The following is a 17,640-nucleotide window of genomic DNA, read 5'->3' as shown; positions in this document are numbered from 1 at the left end:
TAAGAGACGGGGTGTTAAAAGGGAGCAGGCTGTCTCCATAGAGCCCTCTGATTTGGTGGTTAATGTGTTGCTTCAGAACGGGGGGGGGGGAGGGGAGGCACCCTACACTATCAGACCCTGGAACATTTTCAGATTCTGCTCTGTTTTGCATCTTTGAGCATTGCTTGCTCTTAAGGAATCCCATGCAATAAGGGCTGCCGTTCTTGCTCGCCTTTACTGTCAGGAGTGGGCACCGTGCCCAGCACATCCCTGGAGGCAGATTGCAGAGGCCAACGGGCACGCAGATCATTCAAACTAGTACCCCACACTGCCTCCAAGGATCTACGGGTGGCAGACATGGTTCTCTCCTCCTCCACTTTATCCTCACAATAACCCTGCGAGGTAGGCTGTTAAATGACCCGGCACATTTCGTGGCTGAATCGGGATGCGAGCCCTGTTTCCCCAGTCTTCATCTGACCCTGTAACCACTATGCTCCACTCGGCCCAATGCTACCGTCTCCCTTGGAGGGCAGCCGAGGGCCAGAGGCCTGGAGCTCAGCTGGGCCCAGTTGGAGCAGCACCCAGGGTGAGGCAGGCCTCAGCCCGGCTTGTACGGCCTGTGAGCAGCAGGCAGCCAGGTGGGGCTGGCCAGCTCTCACCGCCGGGGCGGGGGCGCTCTCACAGGCCGTACAAGCCGGACTGAGGCCTGCCTCACCCCATGCGCTGCTCCAGCTGGACCCAGCTCAGCTCCAGGCCTCTGGCTGCCCTCCAAGGGCATTGGCCACTGCTGCCTGGCACCCACCCAGTGGCCAAGGCGCACTTCCCTTCCACCACAGAGCTGCTGCTGCTCCTCCCGGCCTCGCTTGGGCCTTCCAAGGCCCCTCCGCGGCTGCCCGGGAGCACCAAGGACTCGGCCCAGGGGGTGGGCAGCAAATGCTCTTTTTATTAGCCAATGACAAACACCGAGAAACACCGCCAGGGATCACAGAACTCCCCCGGCCCTTTCGCATCTGGTGTACGGAAAGCAAGAAACAAAAAGTCCTTGAAAAGAAACCCACCTGCTCCTAAGCAGAGGCCCCTTCCAGGAAAAGAAGGTCTCTGGGTAATTCTGGGGGCAGAGGTGCCTGCCCCATAGCAAGGCTGCACGAACTGCAGTTAGACAGGGTAGAGTGTTGTTGGCTGGTCCCAGCATCTCCCTCCACCCAACTTATTGGCACAAGAACCATTACGAGCGTCCGGTCCCCCTCCCCCCCCCCCGGCCCTGGCCTAGGACAGGAAGCCGAAGCAGCACTTCATCTCTTCCCAGACAGCCACCAACTGTGGCTGCCCCCCACGTGCCTCAGAATCACCTGCCTCTCCTCCGGGCTGAAGTGAAGGATGGTCAGGATGGCCGTCAGCGTCTGCTGTCGACCCAGCAAGTCTGTCAAGGTAAGGAACCGATAGAAAATGTTCTTGAGGTACTCCAGGTTGGCTCCTTCCCTGCTCTGGTCCCGGCAGTTCTTCTGGATGTGGCCCTGGAGAGCGGCGACCTCCTCCCGGTGCCTCTCCCCCTCCTCCAGCAGCCTCTCCCGCAGGTGGTGCGCCTCCGCCTCCAGCCGGTGCTTCTCCTTCTTCAGAGTGGCCACCTCCACCCCCTTGCGGGCCAGCTGCTCTGTGTACAAGAGGAAGCCGGGCTTGTCAGGGGCAGTCAGGCGCAGGGCCTGGGTGAGGCTCTCCAAAGGCTCGGCCCCCAGCGGGCCCTGGCTGCCACCATCATCCTGGGGGCCCGGCCCCCCGAGGGAGGCCCTCTTGGCTCCCTGGAGGCCTGAGGGCAAGACCACGGTCCTCAGCTGCGCCAGCTCCTGGTCCTTCTCGGCCAGCACCGCCAGTGCCCGGTCCCGCTGCTTGTGCATCTCCTCCTCCACCCGGAAGGCCTTCTCCTGGCAGGCCACCCGGCACTTCTCCAGCTCTTGCCTGTGGAGCTGCTGGAGGCGGGACAGCTCTTGCCTCTTGGCATCCACCTCCTGCCGGTGCTGCTTCTCCACCTCCTCGCAGGAGAGCCGCAGGGAGACGTACTTCTCCTTCAGCTCCACCAGCTGCTCCTGCGCCTCCTCCAGCTCTCTGGCCAGGCTGCCATCTTTGGCCGACTTGTTCTTGAGGACCACCTGAGCCCTCAGCTTGTACCGCTCGAACTCCTCCTTGAGCTGCTTCAGCTCCTGCTGGCAGTAGGCGGCGGAGGCCCTCTCTCCGTCCCCAGCCTCTGTGCCCTTGGGCAGCTCTGGCGGGCAGGCGGCCTCCGGGGCCACCAGGCACGGGCCGTGCTTGGCGGCCGCTTGCACCAACTGCCGCCGCTTCTCCATCTCCTTCAGGATGTTGACGTCCAAGTTGGACTCCTCGGTGGGGATCTCCAGGGAGGAGCGGCCAGAGGCAGCCATGGCCAGCGTCTTGTTCTCCAGGTCCAGCTGGGCGATGCGGTCCTTCAGCTTCTGGATGGTCATTTGGTCCTTCTGCTTGGCCTTCTCGTAGGTGCCCAGCAGCTCCGACACCTCGGACATCTGGCCCTCCAGGCTGGTCACCCTCCGCTCTTCCGCCTGGACCCGCTCCTCAGCCTGAGCAGTCTGCAAATGACAGAGCAAAGAGGCACTGCTGTGTTATTCGGCCCCCCCTCACGACAAAGACTGTGAGGGAGGGGACAGGAGGGAGGGGGGCTCCCTTCGACACAGGCTGGACAGGGAGAAAGGGGAGCGCACACATACACACACACACACAAAAAAGGCACCCAGAAAGGGAAAACAGGCTAAATTTGCAACTGGATCGAGATCCTCAGGAGCGAGATCCTCTGGATCAGCAGCACACGATCCAGACAGCTCTACAGATGCAAACAGTCCTGCCAGTCTGAATGTCCCTGGCTAGGTTTCAGTAAGAGTCACAACCCAAGACACACACTTTGCAGCATTGGTGTTTTTCTCCATTTTCAGTAAGAGTCAGCCATGCCCCAATCCATATCTACACTGATGGGGGTGTGGACAGAGCTGCCTTGCTGGAGCCGGGGCTGAGAGGGAAAACAGATCTTGGCATTGTAAAAAGGTAAAGGTCCCCTGGGCAAGCTCTGGGTCATTTCTGACCCATGGGGTGACGTTACATCCCAATGTTTTCCAGGCAGACTTTGTTTATGGGGTGGTTTGCTAGTGCCTTCCCCAGTCATCTTCCCTTTACCCCCAGCAAGCTGGGTACTCATTTGACCAACCTCGGAAGGATGGAAGGGCCTAGTCAACCTTGAGCCAGCTACCTGAAACAGACTCCCGTCAGGATCGAACTCAGGTCGTGAGCAGAGCTTTTGACTGCTGCACTGCAGCTTACCACTCTGCGCCACGGGGCATTGTAGTGCCACTATTTTCAGGAAGGGAGTCTGAAGAACTGAGCAAAATCAAGGCGATGAGAGAAGGAAGTGCTAAACCTCTTGGGGAAATCCAAAAACGATAATTCTCCACATTCTGATGGCAGACGCCCGAGAGTTCTTTGGGAACTCAAATGTGAGATAGGTTACATATGTGGGTTAGTAGATCAACTATCGCTAAATTCAGCCACTGCACCAGAAGACTGGAGAATAGCAAATGTTATACTGAGTTTTAAAAAGGGGTCCAGAGGGGAACCAGGAAATTACAAGCCAGTCAGCCTAACGTCTGTCCCAGGCAAATTAGTTGACACCGTAATCAATGGTAGATTAGGCATATAGAGCCGAGAGGAAATCGGCATGGCTTCCGCAAATGGAAGTCCTACCTCAGCAACTAGGAGTTCTTTGAGTAGGTCAACAAGCAGGTGGATATGCATGATACCGTGGACATTATATTCTTGATCTTCCAAAATCTTTTGATCAGGTCCCTCACCAAAAACTCCTGAGTAAGCTTAGCTGTCATGAATAAGAGGAAGGGTTCATCTCATGGATTAAAATTGGTTAGAGAGCAGGAAGCAAAGAGTAGGAATAAAGGGACAGTTAAAGGGAAGTAAGCAGCGGGGTCCCACAAGGATCACTATTAGGACAGGTGTTATTTAATTTGTTCATCAGTGATCTGGAACTGAGGGGGAGTAACAATTTTGCAGAGGACACAAAATTATTCAGGATGGTGAAAACCAAGGCTGACTGTAAAGAGCTCCAGCAGGATCTCCACAAACTGAGTGAGTGGACAGCTATGTGGCAAATCAAGTTCGATATAGGTAAGTGTAAGGTGATGCACATTAGAACAACAACAAAAAAACACCCAACTTCAAGCATATGCTAACAGAGTCTGAACAATGCAAATAAATGGGAAAGGGACCTGGGGGGGGGGGGGGGAGAGTCACGGCAGACAGCACAATGGCCACGTTGACCCACAGTGCAATCCTCTCCACAGTTACTCCAGTCTAACCTCTTTGGAGAACATGGGATGTTTTGGAGGAAACTGATTCACAAGGGTCACCATGAGTCAAAAGCGACTTGACAGCATTTGTCACAAACACAAGCTCCTTGGGTTCGATTCTCTTAGACTGGTGCAGAGGAAGGGTGCTCCTGTACAGCTCTACAGTGTGGCCTCATTTGGAGTACTTTGTGGATATTACAGAGTTGGAAAAAAGACAGGAGAGGGCCACCAAGACGATCAAGGGGTTGGAGCACTTTTCCTATGAGGAGAGGCTGAAGAGCCTGGGACTTTTCAGTTCAGAAAAGAGATGACTAAGGCGGGGACGGGGACATGGGAGAGGTTTATAAAATTATGCCTGGGGTGGAGTGTGGACAGCGGGAGCTTTTCCTCCTCATGCAGGACAAACCAAAGAAAGTACTTCTTTACTCACAGAGGGATTAAAGTACAGAATTCATTGTCATAACGTCAATGTGGCGTCGGCCACTGGGGCACAGATATCTTTAAAAGGGGATTAGACAGATTCGTGGAAGAGAGCTCCATCAGGGGGCTAATGGCCCCTGGGAGCTCCCACATATAGAGGCAGCCAACCTCTGAATCCCAGTGCCAGGAGGCAGCACCAGGGGGAGAGGCCAGCCTCTACGCCCTGCTGTTGGGCCTGCAAGGGAAGTGGCTGGCTGCTGTGGGGGGCAGGGTGCTGGACTAGATGGACCCTCCCTGGTCTGATCCAGCTGGGCATTTCTGATGTTCTTATCAGGGAAAGGCCTCAGCCTCTATGGCCAATTCTTGGCCCTCCAGAGTAACTGGCTGGCCCCTGTGTGAGACGGGATGCTGGACTGGATGGACCCTCCCTGGTCTGATCCAGCAGGGCTCTCCTGATAATGTTCTCAGTGGATGCAGATGTTCACTCTGCAGGCAGCAGCCGTGAAAAAGGCAAGCTCCACACCGGAGGGGGGGGGAGGATTGTCCAGGAAGGGACTGAAAACGAGCATCCCAGCGCTGCATGCCATTCGCCAGCTCTTCAGTGAGGCCTCATTGGGACGACTGCGGTCAAGGAATGACAGGACTCTGCTCAGAACCCTGTCGACACCACAATCAACCTTGCTAAGCCTCCCCCGAGCAGCCAAGAAAAGAGTCTGAAAGCAGAGCCAGCTCCTTGGTGCGTGAAGACAGGATCCCACAGGCCCCCCCCAGGGGTTTCTGGTGCCCCCCCCCTTCTACCCAGGGCTCCAGCAGCACCTTTTTCATCTCCTGCAGCAGCTGGGCCTGGAAATGGCTCTTGAGGGCGGCCACCTCGGCCTGCAGCTCCTGCAGCTGGGGGTCGGGCCTGCTGCTCTCCTCCTGCACAGCCTGCAGGGCCCTCTTCAGGCTCTCCGCCTCCTGGGCCAGCTGCTTGGCGCGGCGCTCGTAGCCTTCCGCCTGGTCGGCCACCCCCGTTTTGCCGGCCAGGGCCTCTCTGGCCTCCTCCAGGCTCAGCTCGGCCTCCTGCCGCTGGGCCCTCTCGCTCTGCAGCAGGCGCTGCAGCTCCCGCAGCATGACGGCGTGGTCACTCTGCTCCTGCGCCCGGTCGTGCTGCTGGGTGATCAGGCGGGCTTTGGTCTCGGCCAGCTGTTCCTGGGCCCCCCTCAGCTCGCTCTCCAGGGCGCTGCGCTCCTCGCCCGCCTGCCTGCCGAGCTCCTCCAGCTCCTGCTTCATCTTCCTCTTGTCGGCCTGGTAGGAGGCCTCCATGCGGGACTTCTCCTGGGTGACGGTGGCCAGGGCGCCGGTGACGGTGGACAGCTGCGTCTTCAGCTGCAGCACCCGTCGGTCTGCCTCGCCGGGCTCCCCGCCGCCGCCGCCGCTGCCGGAGCTGACGCCGCTTTCCGAACTGCTGGTCTCCTCCAGGCGGAGGGGCGAGGCGGTGCCGGCAGCCCTCATCTCCTCCTCGGGGCCGGGGTCTCCCTTGGCGCTGGCCAGGCTGGCCGCCGTCCCGGCGCTGTCTTCGCTGTGCACGGAAGCCCTGTCGTCGCTGGGGTCCGGGCTGGAGCCGGCGGGCCCCAGCGGCGGCGGGGCCCGGCTCCAGCCCGCGTCCGCCTGGTGGGAGACGGAGAGGACTCTCAGGCTGGCCTCCAGGGCCTCCTTCTCCTTGAGCAGGCTCTTGTAGGCCCGCACCACGTCCTTCAGCCGCCCCTGGTACTGGGCCAGCTGCTTCCGCTGCGCCTCCACCGTCTCCTGCAGGTCCTTCTTGCTGGGGCCGCTCCCAAAATTCATGCCAAACTTCTCCATGGCTCACCGGCCCTGCAAGGGGAACCACAAGGAACGTGGGCAGGGGCGGCCGGGAAGCCCCTGCAGACCCCGCCCCACAGGTGCGCGCCCCCCCCCCAAGACTGCTGCCCGCCCGCCCGCCCGCCCCTGGGCCCCTGCCGGCTGCTCGGCGCCCTCCTCCCCCCCCCTCGCCGCCCCTCCGCCCCGCAGGGTCCCGCTGCCGGTGGGGGTCCAGGAGGGCAGCGGCGGCGCCGGCTCCCCTCCCCCTCCCGCTTGCAGGAGGCTTCTTTCCCGCGGAGCCTCCCCACCAGAGGCCGTCTACCTGGGCGCGCGCGCGCGAGGCCCCCCCGGCCGCCTATTCCGAAGCAGGCTCACGCCCGGTGTGTGTGCTGGGAAGAGGAGGAGGAGGAGGAGGAGGAGGAAGAAGAAGCCGGGCCGCCGCCCCCCCTCCCTCCCTCCCTCCGCAGGCCGCGGCCCCCCCGCCGCGCGTCCAGCGCCCCCCCCTCCCGGGCGAGCGCCGCGCCTGCGCAGATGCGGCGCGGGGGGTGGGGTTGCCGGGCCGCTCCCCGACCCCGGGAGGCCCCCGCGCCAGAGGAGAGTGCGCCTGCGCGGCAGGACCATAGAGAGCGGCGGGGGCCAGGAGCGTCCCGGAAGTGCGCGCGCGAGTTTCGAACCTCCGCTTCCCGGCTTCCGTGGCGCCGGCGGGGCGGTTGGGGCCTCCGGGGGCTCCGCGGACCCCGCTGCGACCCCCCCCTCGCCCTGCGCGACCCCGTCTCCCCCTTCGCAGGGAGGCCCGGCTGGGCCGGGAGGGAGGGGGGCGCCGCCGCCGCCGCCCCCCCCTGAGGCTCGCGTGGGGGCGGGGGCGGGGCCCCTTGTGCGCTCAGGCGCGCGTCACGCGGACGGGGGGGCCCCGGGGGCGGCGGCTGCCTGGCTGTCGGGGGTCGTGGGGGGCGGTCTCGGCATGCAGGTGGCGCTGATGGACCGGACGGGCGGCTGCCTGTCGGCCCAGCGCTACGGGGGCGGCGTGACGGCGCTGGGCAGCTCGCTGGGGCCCCAGCAGGTGAGCGGGGGGGGCCGCCTCGGGCGCCCCTCCCCACAAGCCCCCCCAACCCCAAGGAGCCCCACTGCGGGCTCCCGCCGGCCCCCTCCCCCCCTCCCCCCAGGGCTGCTGCTGCTGCTGCTTCTCCCCCCCCCCCGGGATGCCGGTGTCCGAGGGCCTCTTCCCCCCCCGAGGGGGGGCTGTGGTGGCGGCGAGGGCCCAGCAGCCCCCGGCCCCCCCGGATGGCCGGTCCGACCAGGGGGGGCAGGGGGGGAGAGAGGAGGCGCCGACTCCCCACCCCCAGCCCGCTTTGCAGGCAGAGCGGCCGCCTTCTCCCCCCTCCTCCCGGGAGGGGTGCCGCGCAATGCTGAGCCCCTCCCCCCACCCACCCCCCGCGGGTTTTCCGTGGACTGTGCGGGGGAGGGGGGCTTTTAAGCCCTCACCGCTGCCCCACGGTTTGTAAGGCGGCATTGATCAAGGCGGCCACGGCGGCATCCTCCGGCTTCCCCAGCCCAGCCCAGGGTGCAAGGTGCCCACCCCCACCCCCACCCCCACCCCGCTGAGTCCTGAGCTTTCCACCTGGCTCGTTTGTGGACCTCTGAGACGGGGGCCCTTCCCTTGGGGTTCATGGGGCGGCTCCTCTTGTGAAGCCGCCCCCCCCCTCCCTGCCTTCCTTCCTTCCAGGGCTTAGGGGAGTAGGCGAGCGGTACGCGGCCCATGTGCCACCATCCCCCGCGGGGAGGAATCCTGGGAAAGCCGAGGGATCCTGGCAGTGGGGCAGAATCATCCGGTGGGAAGGGACCACCGGGGTCATCGAGTCCAACCCCCTTGCGCAAGGCAGGGAATTCCAAACCGCTCCGGTGCCAGGGCCTGCAGGCTTCTGTGCATTCTTGTCCCAGACATTGGGGAGTCCTTCCCAGCCCCGCCAGCTCCCCCCTATGGGACTGTCAGGGCTCCACCGTAGGATGCTGAAAGGGCTGTCGGAGGGAGAACCTGCTCCTTTGCAAGCGTGGGCGTGCAAAGAGGAGGACCGGCGGGTCGAGTCGGCTCCTGCGGCACCACCACGCCTCCCCAGCTGTGACCCTGCAGTCTTAGCTCTTGCTCGCGTTGCTGATGTGCCTCTTTGGGTCTCTGCAGACCTGGGAGCTGAAGGTCACCCGGAAGGAAGGGAAGCAGACCGTGGTGGAGCTGAGAGCGTGCCAAGGACAGTCTCTCTCAGTGGATGCTGACGGCTCAGTCCGGTGCGCTCAGCCCGCGTCGGAAAAGCAGGGGCAGTTCCTCCTGGAGGTGCACCCGAGTGGAGCGTGGACGCTCCAGCAGGAGCAAAGCGGGAAGTACTTGGAGTCTGACGGAGAAGACGTCTTCTGCATCAGCCAGGGCCTGACCTCCTACCACATGTGGATGCCCCTGCTGGCCATGCACCCCCACGTGGTCTTATTCAACCTGAGCTTAAAGCTCTACGCTCGAGCCGACCCAGAGCTGAATCGAGTCTGGGTCGACACGCCGGTACCTTACCTGGAGGAGTGCGGCTTTATCCTGAGGTTCAGGGACGGGGTGTATCACTTGGAGACTTCCAACCACGCATTTGTCTCCAGATCAGATAAGCTTGCCAAGACACCATCTGCAGAGACAGCCTTTCACTTGACCCTGAAGCCGGGGTGCTTGGCGGTCCTTACAGACAGGGAGGGGCGTGTCCTATATCCACACGGGAGCCGTGGCCGCCTGTGCCTCGGGGGCAGCCCTGCGGATAACAAAGAGTGGTTTGTGGTCGAGAGGTGCCCACAGTGGGTCAGTCTGAGGACCAGAACCAAGAGATACGTGACCGTTGTGTGCGGCAAGTAAATTACATTTTCTAGTCCAAGTATGCAGGGAAAAGACAGCAGGAAGCAGGGGCGGTTCCGTACTCATAAATGCAGATAGGACCGGTCTCCCCTTGCCAGTGTAGAGCAGTGGGTACACGTTGGTTATAGTTGTGGAGACCCACGTTCAAATCCCCATTCAGCCAAGAACCTTATGGTTACTCTCTGTCTAGACAACTTCATCGGGGTGGTTGTGGGGATAAACGTGGGGCTGCTCCTGTAAAACATTCAAACACATCAGCAGGACAGGATGCTGCCACTAGATTACTGACCGGTTTACAACCATGTGACCAGATAACACCGTGCTCTGGCAGCTGCCTTGGTGACCTGCTTGCTTGTGTGCCGACTTGAAGGTGCTGGTAGTTACCTTTAAAGCCCTTCACAGCCTGGCACAGCCACGTTTCTAATAGGTACTTCTGCAGGTGAGCTCTTGAGCCAAGTGTGCTCTTTAGACCCCCTCCCTTTTGACGGCCCTTCCTATTTGACGCGTTCCTTTAGCTACAACCAGCCAGCGCACGCTCCTCTTCCGCAGCTGTGTGTCCTCACTTTGAAACAGACGGCCAGGCACAGTAAGCACCCACCCTCTCTTCTCTCTGTAAAAGGTGCAAAGTGGATTTTTTTTGGCGCACCTTTAGTAGAAGGAACTAGTGAGTGCCTCTGACAACTGGTAGGTAAAGGTGCAAGCACCGGGTCATTACTGACCCATGGGGTGATGTCACGTCCCGACGACGTTTCCAAGGCAGACTTTACCCCCAGCAAGCTGGGTGCTCATTTTACTGACCTTGGAAGGGTGGAAGGCTGAGTCAGCCTTGAGCCGGCTACCTGAAATCGACTTCCGTCGGGATCGAACTCGGGTCGTGAGCAGAGCTTTTGACTGCAGTACTGCAGCTGACCACGCTCTGCGCCACGAGGACTGTTGGGTAACTGGTAGTGGCAATGTTTTAACTTGATGCATTTTAATTTGTGTTTTATTTTTTACACGTGTGAATGTCTGCATTTGGCAGGCCAGCTTGGCTTTCCGTGGGCTCATAACTACTCGAGGGGAAGGGGAAATGCCTGTTCAGTGTGGATCCAGAGCATCAAACTACCTCTTCCAAGGGGCAGCTCTAATTAAAGCCTGCATTATAAATGGCAATCAGTGAATGAACCCATTGAATCTGTTTGTGCTGGTGGCCAAGAGTAGTGGGGGAGAGCCTTGCTGACTATTTTGCGATGGCTGAGGACACTCTCTCTTCCCCTTAGAGTCAGACGTGTACGCCGGGTCCAAAAAGGTGACCCCGATGTCCGTCTTCCACTTTGAAGTTAACCCCAATTCAAAAACTGTGCAGTTAAGAGGCATCAACCACAGATACCTGGCTCAGGTAAGTCAGGCAGGTGGCAACTCGTTTGCATGGAGGGGGTGCTGCACCAGGAGTCCTGAGGGCAGGAGGGTGCCAGCGGTTCTGCCAGAGTGGTAAAGTCTGAGCTGATCAGTGAATGGAGGGGGGGGGAGGTTCCTCTGGGGCCCCTTCTCTCTCCCCCCTCCCCGCAACTTCAGGGCAGCTGGGGAGGTGGATGCCTGCCCTTCACTCCACAGAGCCAGAAACCCCCTGCCAGCTATTCCACACTCAGCGCTTCTGCACTGGGACAAATGGAATGAGCCCCTAGGATGTGCGTGTAAGTGGTCACAACCTACACTGCTTCCGGGTGCACAGCTTCATGTCCCAGGGGCTACCCAGAGCACATGGCATTGCTGTTGCCGAGGGGCTGGCAAAGCCAGCAGGAGAACTGTCTTCTGGGGGGGGGGGTTGGGCCCAGTCTAGGATGGCGTCTCACAGAAAGCAAGAAAGAGCTGAAAAGTTAGAGAAAGCTGTGCTCACCTCTGTGTGGCAAAGGCCAGTCCAGCTGTGCTCATGAGGAGATCTGGAGAGGCGCCCTCCAGATTGGCCCCTATAGAGAGTGTGACTTCTGTGGGCCTTCATAAGAGCTCCCCCCCCCCACGTGCTCAGGCCTTCAAGTCCTGGGCAAGTCTTCTCCCAGGAGGATACAGTTGCTCTTCTAGGTGCGGAGGGCGCTGCGTTCCATGAGGCAGGGGTTCCTCACCACTACAAGACAAAGAACCACGTGAATCCATACCTCTTTATATGCTATCGGCCTGGATGACTTAACGTGTGTGTGTGTTAGTTAAGTGCCGTCAAGTCGCTTCCGACTCATGGCGACCCTATGAATGAAAGTCCTCCAAAATGTCCTAACTTTGACAGCCTTGTTCAGATCTTCCAAACTTAATGTACACAGGGTTTATTGTGGGGTTGTTATGGCTGATAGCATTTATGAATGCAATAAGAAATGCTCACGCTGTCAAGCAAATTAAATTGGGTAAGCAAGAATTAAAGATACCAAGGTTTGCTAAGGATGATGTTTTACGCTTTGATGTAAGTCTCTAAAAGAAAAACAAAAAGGAGGAATTCACTGTGCTGGAGAGCCTAGATGCTGTGGCCATGTAGACCTGTGCGAGCGGAGCTAGTACATGTTTGGTGGTCCTGTTTTCACTTCCAGGGATTTTGGAAGCAGGATCTTCCAAATCTTCATGGCTCATGCTCAAATGGAAATAAAAGGACCTACAAACATTTCAGCAGCAGGAATTAAAAAGCTGAGCATTTTTAAGCTCTTTGAAGTTAACGTAAAGTTTGAGACTCCAAGAAGGAGAAAAGGAACTGAATTTGCTAAACATTAACTCAGTGGGATAAAGAAAGGATGCTTAAGCTTATTTTTGGCGTGAACCTGAGTTTAAACTCTTTATTATGGTATTAATTTTATGCTTCCCACCTTTGATGTGAGTCAGCTGACCCTCTCTGACTCAGTGAGGTCGCACTGGACTCAGCATTACTGCTAGACAAGCAAGTTAATGCGGCTGCAAAAAAATGCATTCTACCAACTTAATTTAGCCAAGAAGGTGTCCCCCAACCTTGACTCGGCCAATGTGGCTACCTGGATTCATGCCATGGTAACATTCAAACTAGATTTCTCTAATGCACTCTACGTAGGTCTCCCCTCAAAGTCAGTGTAGAGACTCCCAGCTGGTGCAGAATGCCACAGCTCAGTTATTATGTGAAGCTAGGTGGAGCAGGCCTATCACTCCTATTCTGCCATCACTCCATTGGCTGCCCATCAGTTACTGAGTTCAGTTCATCCACGTACCAGAGGCGCACTTCATGACATTGGGACCCTCATGTCTGCAAAACCGCCTCTCCTCTTCTGCTCTGCTGCAATAGCTTTGGTCTTCCGAGGAGGGCGTTCTGGGGCTGCCACCCTACAGATGGGCAAGATCAGCAACTGTCAGTATACGTGCCTTCTCTGTTGTGGCCCCCGCCTTGCGGAACGGCCTGCACCTGGGGTGGTCAGGAAGGCTCCCACGCTTCCGTCATTCTGCAGACTGGTTCAGCAAACAGAATGATGCAGGAGGGTATTTCCATCAAGGTAGTAGGGCTGTAGTATCAGAGTGGTTCGGGAAGGCGTTTCTACAAAAGAATGGGACCAGGGACTAATTAAGCTGGTACATTGTCTCTGCTGTGTGTATTATCCTGCTCTGTGTTACTCTACTTATGTAATACTATTTTCTGCATTGCTTAATGTATCATTGTTCAATGTTTGAGACTTTTTGCTTTGTTTCAAATTTCGGTAATCCTGCTCTGAATGTGTTGTTTGAGATGTGTAACCAGCCTTTAGCCTCAGTGGGAAGGGTGGACTATATAGAAAGTAAAATAAAATAAATTTCCATATATAATAAGTGATTGTGAATGGTGGGGGGAGGGGAAGATGACCCCCCCAAGCTCCAAAATGAGCACCCTTTTGCCCCCGTTTTCCCTCTCCAGAGAGAATGCCAGAGCGTGGTGGCCAACGGCTACGACAGGGAGCCAGAGACCAGCTTCCATGTCCTGTGGCATTATGGGAAACTCTTCCTGAGAGCTTTCGATGGCTGCTACCTGGGCACCCTTCCCCTGGGGCTGGTGGTTGCCAGAGTCCTGTACCCAGGTGAGGAGAGCAGGAGCCAGCCGTGTGGAGGTCTTGCTGGGGGCCTGGATTTGCTGCCTCCCTTGTCCCTGCCAGTGCCTCCCTCCTTTGGGAAGAGCATGCGCATGAGTGGGGCCAGGGCTCTCTGCAGCAGAAATCCGGAACCCTCCCTCATGCCCCCCCCCCAAACGCAAGGGTAGAAATACCCCCCCCCCCCGCCAATCTCTCCCCTCTTCTGGAAGGCAGCAGCCCTCCCCTGTTGGTTGCTCCCCCAGCAGGTAGTGATCCAAGGTAGAAAGCCTCCGAGCCTGGAGGTCCTGTTCAGCAGTTCTGGCTTATGGCCCCTATTAGCCCTCTGCTCCTTGAAGGTGTCTCTGAAGGGTGGGGGTGCAGCCCTGGCTACGTCCTGTGACAGTGAATCCTGCCTGGTGGTGTGTCTGTCAGTCAGTCTGGGATCCCCCGAGACGAGTGTCCCTGCCTTGCCAACGGGCTCCCGCTGACCTCGGCTGCTCTTTTTCTTGCTGCAGGGCCCAACGAGGAGTTCGGGCTGGGCCTGGCCAACCGCTCCTTCGTGCTGCTGCGGGGCCCCTACGGCTACGTGGGGAGCGCCCCCGGCCACAAGGTCTTGCAGTGCAACCTCCTGGAACCAGACTGCATTGAGATGCTGCCCTGCAAACACGGCATCTACCACCTCCAGAGTAAGGGGGGGCGGGGCTGTCATCCTTGGCCCTTCCTGTCCTCCAGAGTGAGGCGCTCTCTGAACTCGCTCAGCACCTGCAGGGCCCCCTCCCCCCGAGCCTTTGAAGCTGGTGTCCGTGCAAAACCCCACCCAGATCCTGAGCACAGCCCATGCCAGGCATGGCTGGTTCTCTGTCATGGCTTCATTCCCCCAGAAGCAGCCTGCCAGCTAGCAGGGACCTCTGCGTTTGGCTCCTCAAAAGGAACCAGGGCTTTTCTTGGAGAGGGTGGTGGAGATGCCCAGTCTCTCTCCTTCCTGCTCCAGCTGAAGGGGTGCCCTTGAAAGAACTCCCTGCCGGCCAGCTCTTTTCATGTGTACAAATGTTGGCCAAAGACCACTGTGGGCAGGTCAGGGAGAGGTGAGCAGCGACTTCTTCCCTTTGTCTCCTCAGCCCGTGGCAAGAGCTTTTGGTCTTTGACTTCAGAGAAGACCTTTAAGACTTGGGGGAAGTCTGCCTTGAATTTCTGCTTGGAGATCCGAGGGAACAACCTTATGGCTATCCTGGCCCCCAATGGGTACTATGTGCGTGGGGACCGGGGAGGCACCCTCATGGCCGACGGCGAGGAAGTGACCGGCGAGAGCCTCTGGGAGTTCTAGATCGAGGACAGTAATGGGGCGGAGAGCCCCACATTCAAGTGAGACCGGGGGGGGGATCAGAATCCCCCACCCCAGGAGGCGCCCAGCTCCCCTAGTAGCCATTCCAGACCTGCCTCACCCCAGCCTTTGTTGATGAACACTGAAAAGCTTTGCCCAAAAGCCTGGGTGTTAAAAAAAAGTGGTTTACAAATACATATTTTATCTACAGAATTTCTAAAGCTGCTTTTCAACATTCAAATCAGTGTATAAAAATAAAATAAAAATGATATCAAGAGTAATAAAGCAAGGCAGTTCAGTGCCTGAAAATGGAAGGCGGAGCCAGGAAGCAGGCCTTTCCAAAGCCCCTCCTCACTCCAGGAGACTGAGTCCCGGTCTTGTGGCGTGGAGGTCAAGGTCACCTCTGGGGAACAAGAGACCCATTTTGCAAGACCGGCCCTATTCTGTTCCTTAGTCCAGGCTTCCTCCAGGCAGAATCCCAGGCGGAGGGGCTCTGGCTGCCCTTTCTTTCCCGCTCCCAAAATACGAGAACTCGAGCATCCGATGAAGCTGAATGGGCTGTAGATTCAGGACTAAAGTACTTCTTTACACGTGGAGTGTTGTGGTGATAGCTGCAGGCACAAATGGTTTCAAAAGGGTTAGACAGATTCATGCAGGAGAAGGCCCCTCAAAGACGACGAGCCATGGTGACCAAAGGCAACACAGGGGAAGGCCTCTGCCTCTGTGCTCCGTTGTTGGGCCTCCAGGGAAGCTGGTTGGCCAGTGAGTGAGACGGGATCCAGAACTTCGGCAGGTTCCTTCTACCGTTCTTATGCCCCTGGTCTGTGCACTTGAACACGTTGCTGTTGCCCACAGGTGGCAGGATGGGAGGAGCTCCGCAGGAGACCTCCTGGGTTCTTTACGTGACTTGGCATTTCCTCTGGACGCACCAGCCAGAGAAGTCAAGGAAGGGGTGTGTTTGCTCTTCCTCCACCCGGCTGCACCTGCTCAACACCTGGCCACGCCGCAGTCAGAGGCATCGGCGCTGCCCTTCATGGCCTTGCCCTCCTGGGCTCAAAGCTACTTTGGGACTACCACCCCTGCCCCCTGGAAAGACTCCACCTGTGCTGTTGTGGTCCTTCACCACCTCACAGGTGAGGGTGGAGGAGCCTCGAAGTGTGTGGGGGCTCCGGAAGCAAAGGGCATGGGCATCGCTGGCTTTCAAGGAGCATTTTGTAAAGAGAAGCTACATTCTGGGGGCCCTGCCTGCGTCTGTGTCATAGACTCCTAAAACCAGAGAGTTGGAAGGGACCACCAGGGTCATCTAGTCCACCCCCCTGCCCAATGCAGGAAACTCACAACTACCCCCCATACACACCAAGTGACCCCCTACTCCATGCCCAGAAGATGGCCAAGGTGCCCTCCCTCTCATCATCTGCTTTAAGGTCACAGAATCAGCATTACTGACAGATGGCCATCTAGCCTCTGCTTAAAAAACTCCAGGGAAGGAAGAGCTCACCACCTCCCGAGGAAGCCTGTTCCACTGAGGAACCTCCCTGACAGAAAATTCTTCCTAATGTCTAGACAGAAACTCTAGATTTAATTTCAGCCCATTGGTTCTGGACCGACCTTCTGGGGCAATAGAAAACAACTCGGCACCATCTTCAGACTCTGGAGTCATACAGGCTGGAAGGGATATTACTCGTGGGTGGGGCTCCAGAACTTAATGTGAATGGTGGGCCAGTTTTTAGTCTCAGGGCTTGGCCCTGAGTTGCAATGTGGAAGTGCGATCGATTCCTCAGTGCAGGGTTAGGCCCAGGCTAGAGCAGGGGTCCCCGCCCCCTTTGGAGCCTGCAGGCACCTTTGGGATTCTGCACAGCTGCAAAAAGGTGGGGGGGGGGCTCACCACAAAAACGTGGGCCCTGGGCCCCGGCTGTGTCTGGAGCCAGCTTCAGCGACGCTTTCCTTCCACGCTGGAGACCCGCACTGCAGGTGCCACCGGGCTCCCTCTTCCCCAGTTCCCCGCAACAACGGGCGCCGCTCTCCCCATCCTCATCCTCCTCCGTCTCTGGTTGGGAAAGAGGGGTGGGCCCGGGGCCCGGCCGCCTCCCTTTTGGTGGGAGACCCCCCCCCACCCTCCTCCATGAGCTGCGGGGCACCACGTGGCGCAGCCACGGGCGACGGGGGTGGTGGTGGCAGTGGCTCCTCCTGGCGGCCGGGGTTTCCCTCACTCCCCTTCCACACGCATCCCACTTAACACGGGAGGGGGTAGGTGGGGCCTGTTGGAAATTGGGCTCTCCCTAACGGTGTCACTTGCCTCCACACTCAAAGGGTGGGGGGGGACTGACCAGATAGTCAGATAGATAGATGGGAGGTTGTTAGCAGTTGCACCTCTCCCCTCATTTCCTGCCCTTTGATGTTTAGTGCTATATTGTCAGGGACAATATCCTCTTCTCCCTCTCTTCCCTTTCAACCTTCTTTGATGCAAGTCACATAGAGCCGGGCTCTTCGTGAGCTCAGGCCTTCCCACTCCAAAGATGGAGTGGAAGGCAGGTAACTTCTTCTATATCTAAGGAATTAGCTAGATAGATTAGGATAGGGGACCCTGTATGTCCTTTCCTATCCAAAGTGTATTTCCACAATAAATGTATTTAGTTTGAATAGAGCAAACGACTGCTCTCCCTTTATTTTCACACACTGTCAGGCCTGCTCTCTGCTGAGACAGCCAGACTGTGTATGTTTTGGTCCCACCAGGTGCGTCCCAAGGCCAGGCTTGTTAACTGTCAAATTCCTTTCGCTAACTTTGTGGGAACTGCTCTCGTAGGGAGGGTGGTTGCCATGGCT

The 17,640-nt window shown here is 58.2% G+C and overlaps 2 protein-coding genes across 2 annotated transcripts; one reads left to right on the top strand and one right to left on the bottom strand.

Moving 5' to 3' along the window:
• Window positions 1-1,271: 1,271 nt before the first annotated feature.
• Window positions 1,272-6,617, bottom strand: GCC1 (GRIP and coiled-coil domain containing 1). Its single transcript, XM_056846980.1, has 2 exons — window positions 5,592-6,617; window positions 1,272-2,576 (listed from the first exon to the last, which is right to left on the bottom strand). The coding sequence occupies exons 1-2, from the start codon at window positions 6,615-6,617 to the stop codon at window positions 1,272-1,274; spliced, it is 2,331 nt and encodes a 776-aa protein (XP_056702958.1).
• A 940-nt stretch (window positions 6,618-7,557) lies between these two features.
• FSCN3 (fascin actin-bundling protein 3) lies at window positions 7,558-14,821 on the top strand. The gene is made up of 6 exons (XM_056847465.1): window positions 7,558-7,656; window positions 8,773-9,469; window positions 10,737-10,855; window positions 13,346-13,505; window positions 14,012-14,182; window positions 14,615-14,821. The coding sequence occupies exons 1-6, from the start codon at window positions 7,558-7,560 to the stop codon at window positions 14,818-14,820; spliced, it is 1,452 nt and encodes a 483-aa protein (XP_056703443.1). The 3' UTR covers window position 14,821.
• Window positions 14,822-17,640: the final 2,819 nt, after the last annotated feature.

Source organism: Euleptes europaea, chromosome 3 (genome assembly GCF_029931775.1).
Source record: "Euleptes europaea isolate rEulEur1 chromosome 3, rEulEur1.hap1, whole genome shotgun sequence".
Classification (NCBI taxonomy): Eukaryota; Metazoa; Chordata; class Lepidosauria; order Squamata; family Sphaerodactylidae; genus Euleptes; species Euleptes europaea.
The sequence above is the reverse complement of the archived record's forward strand: the minus strand, read 5'-3'. Positions and strand labels throughout refer to the sequence as shown.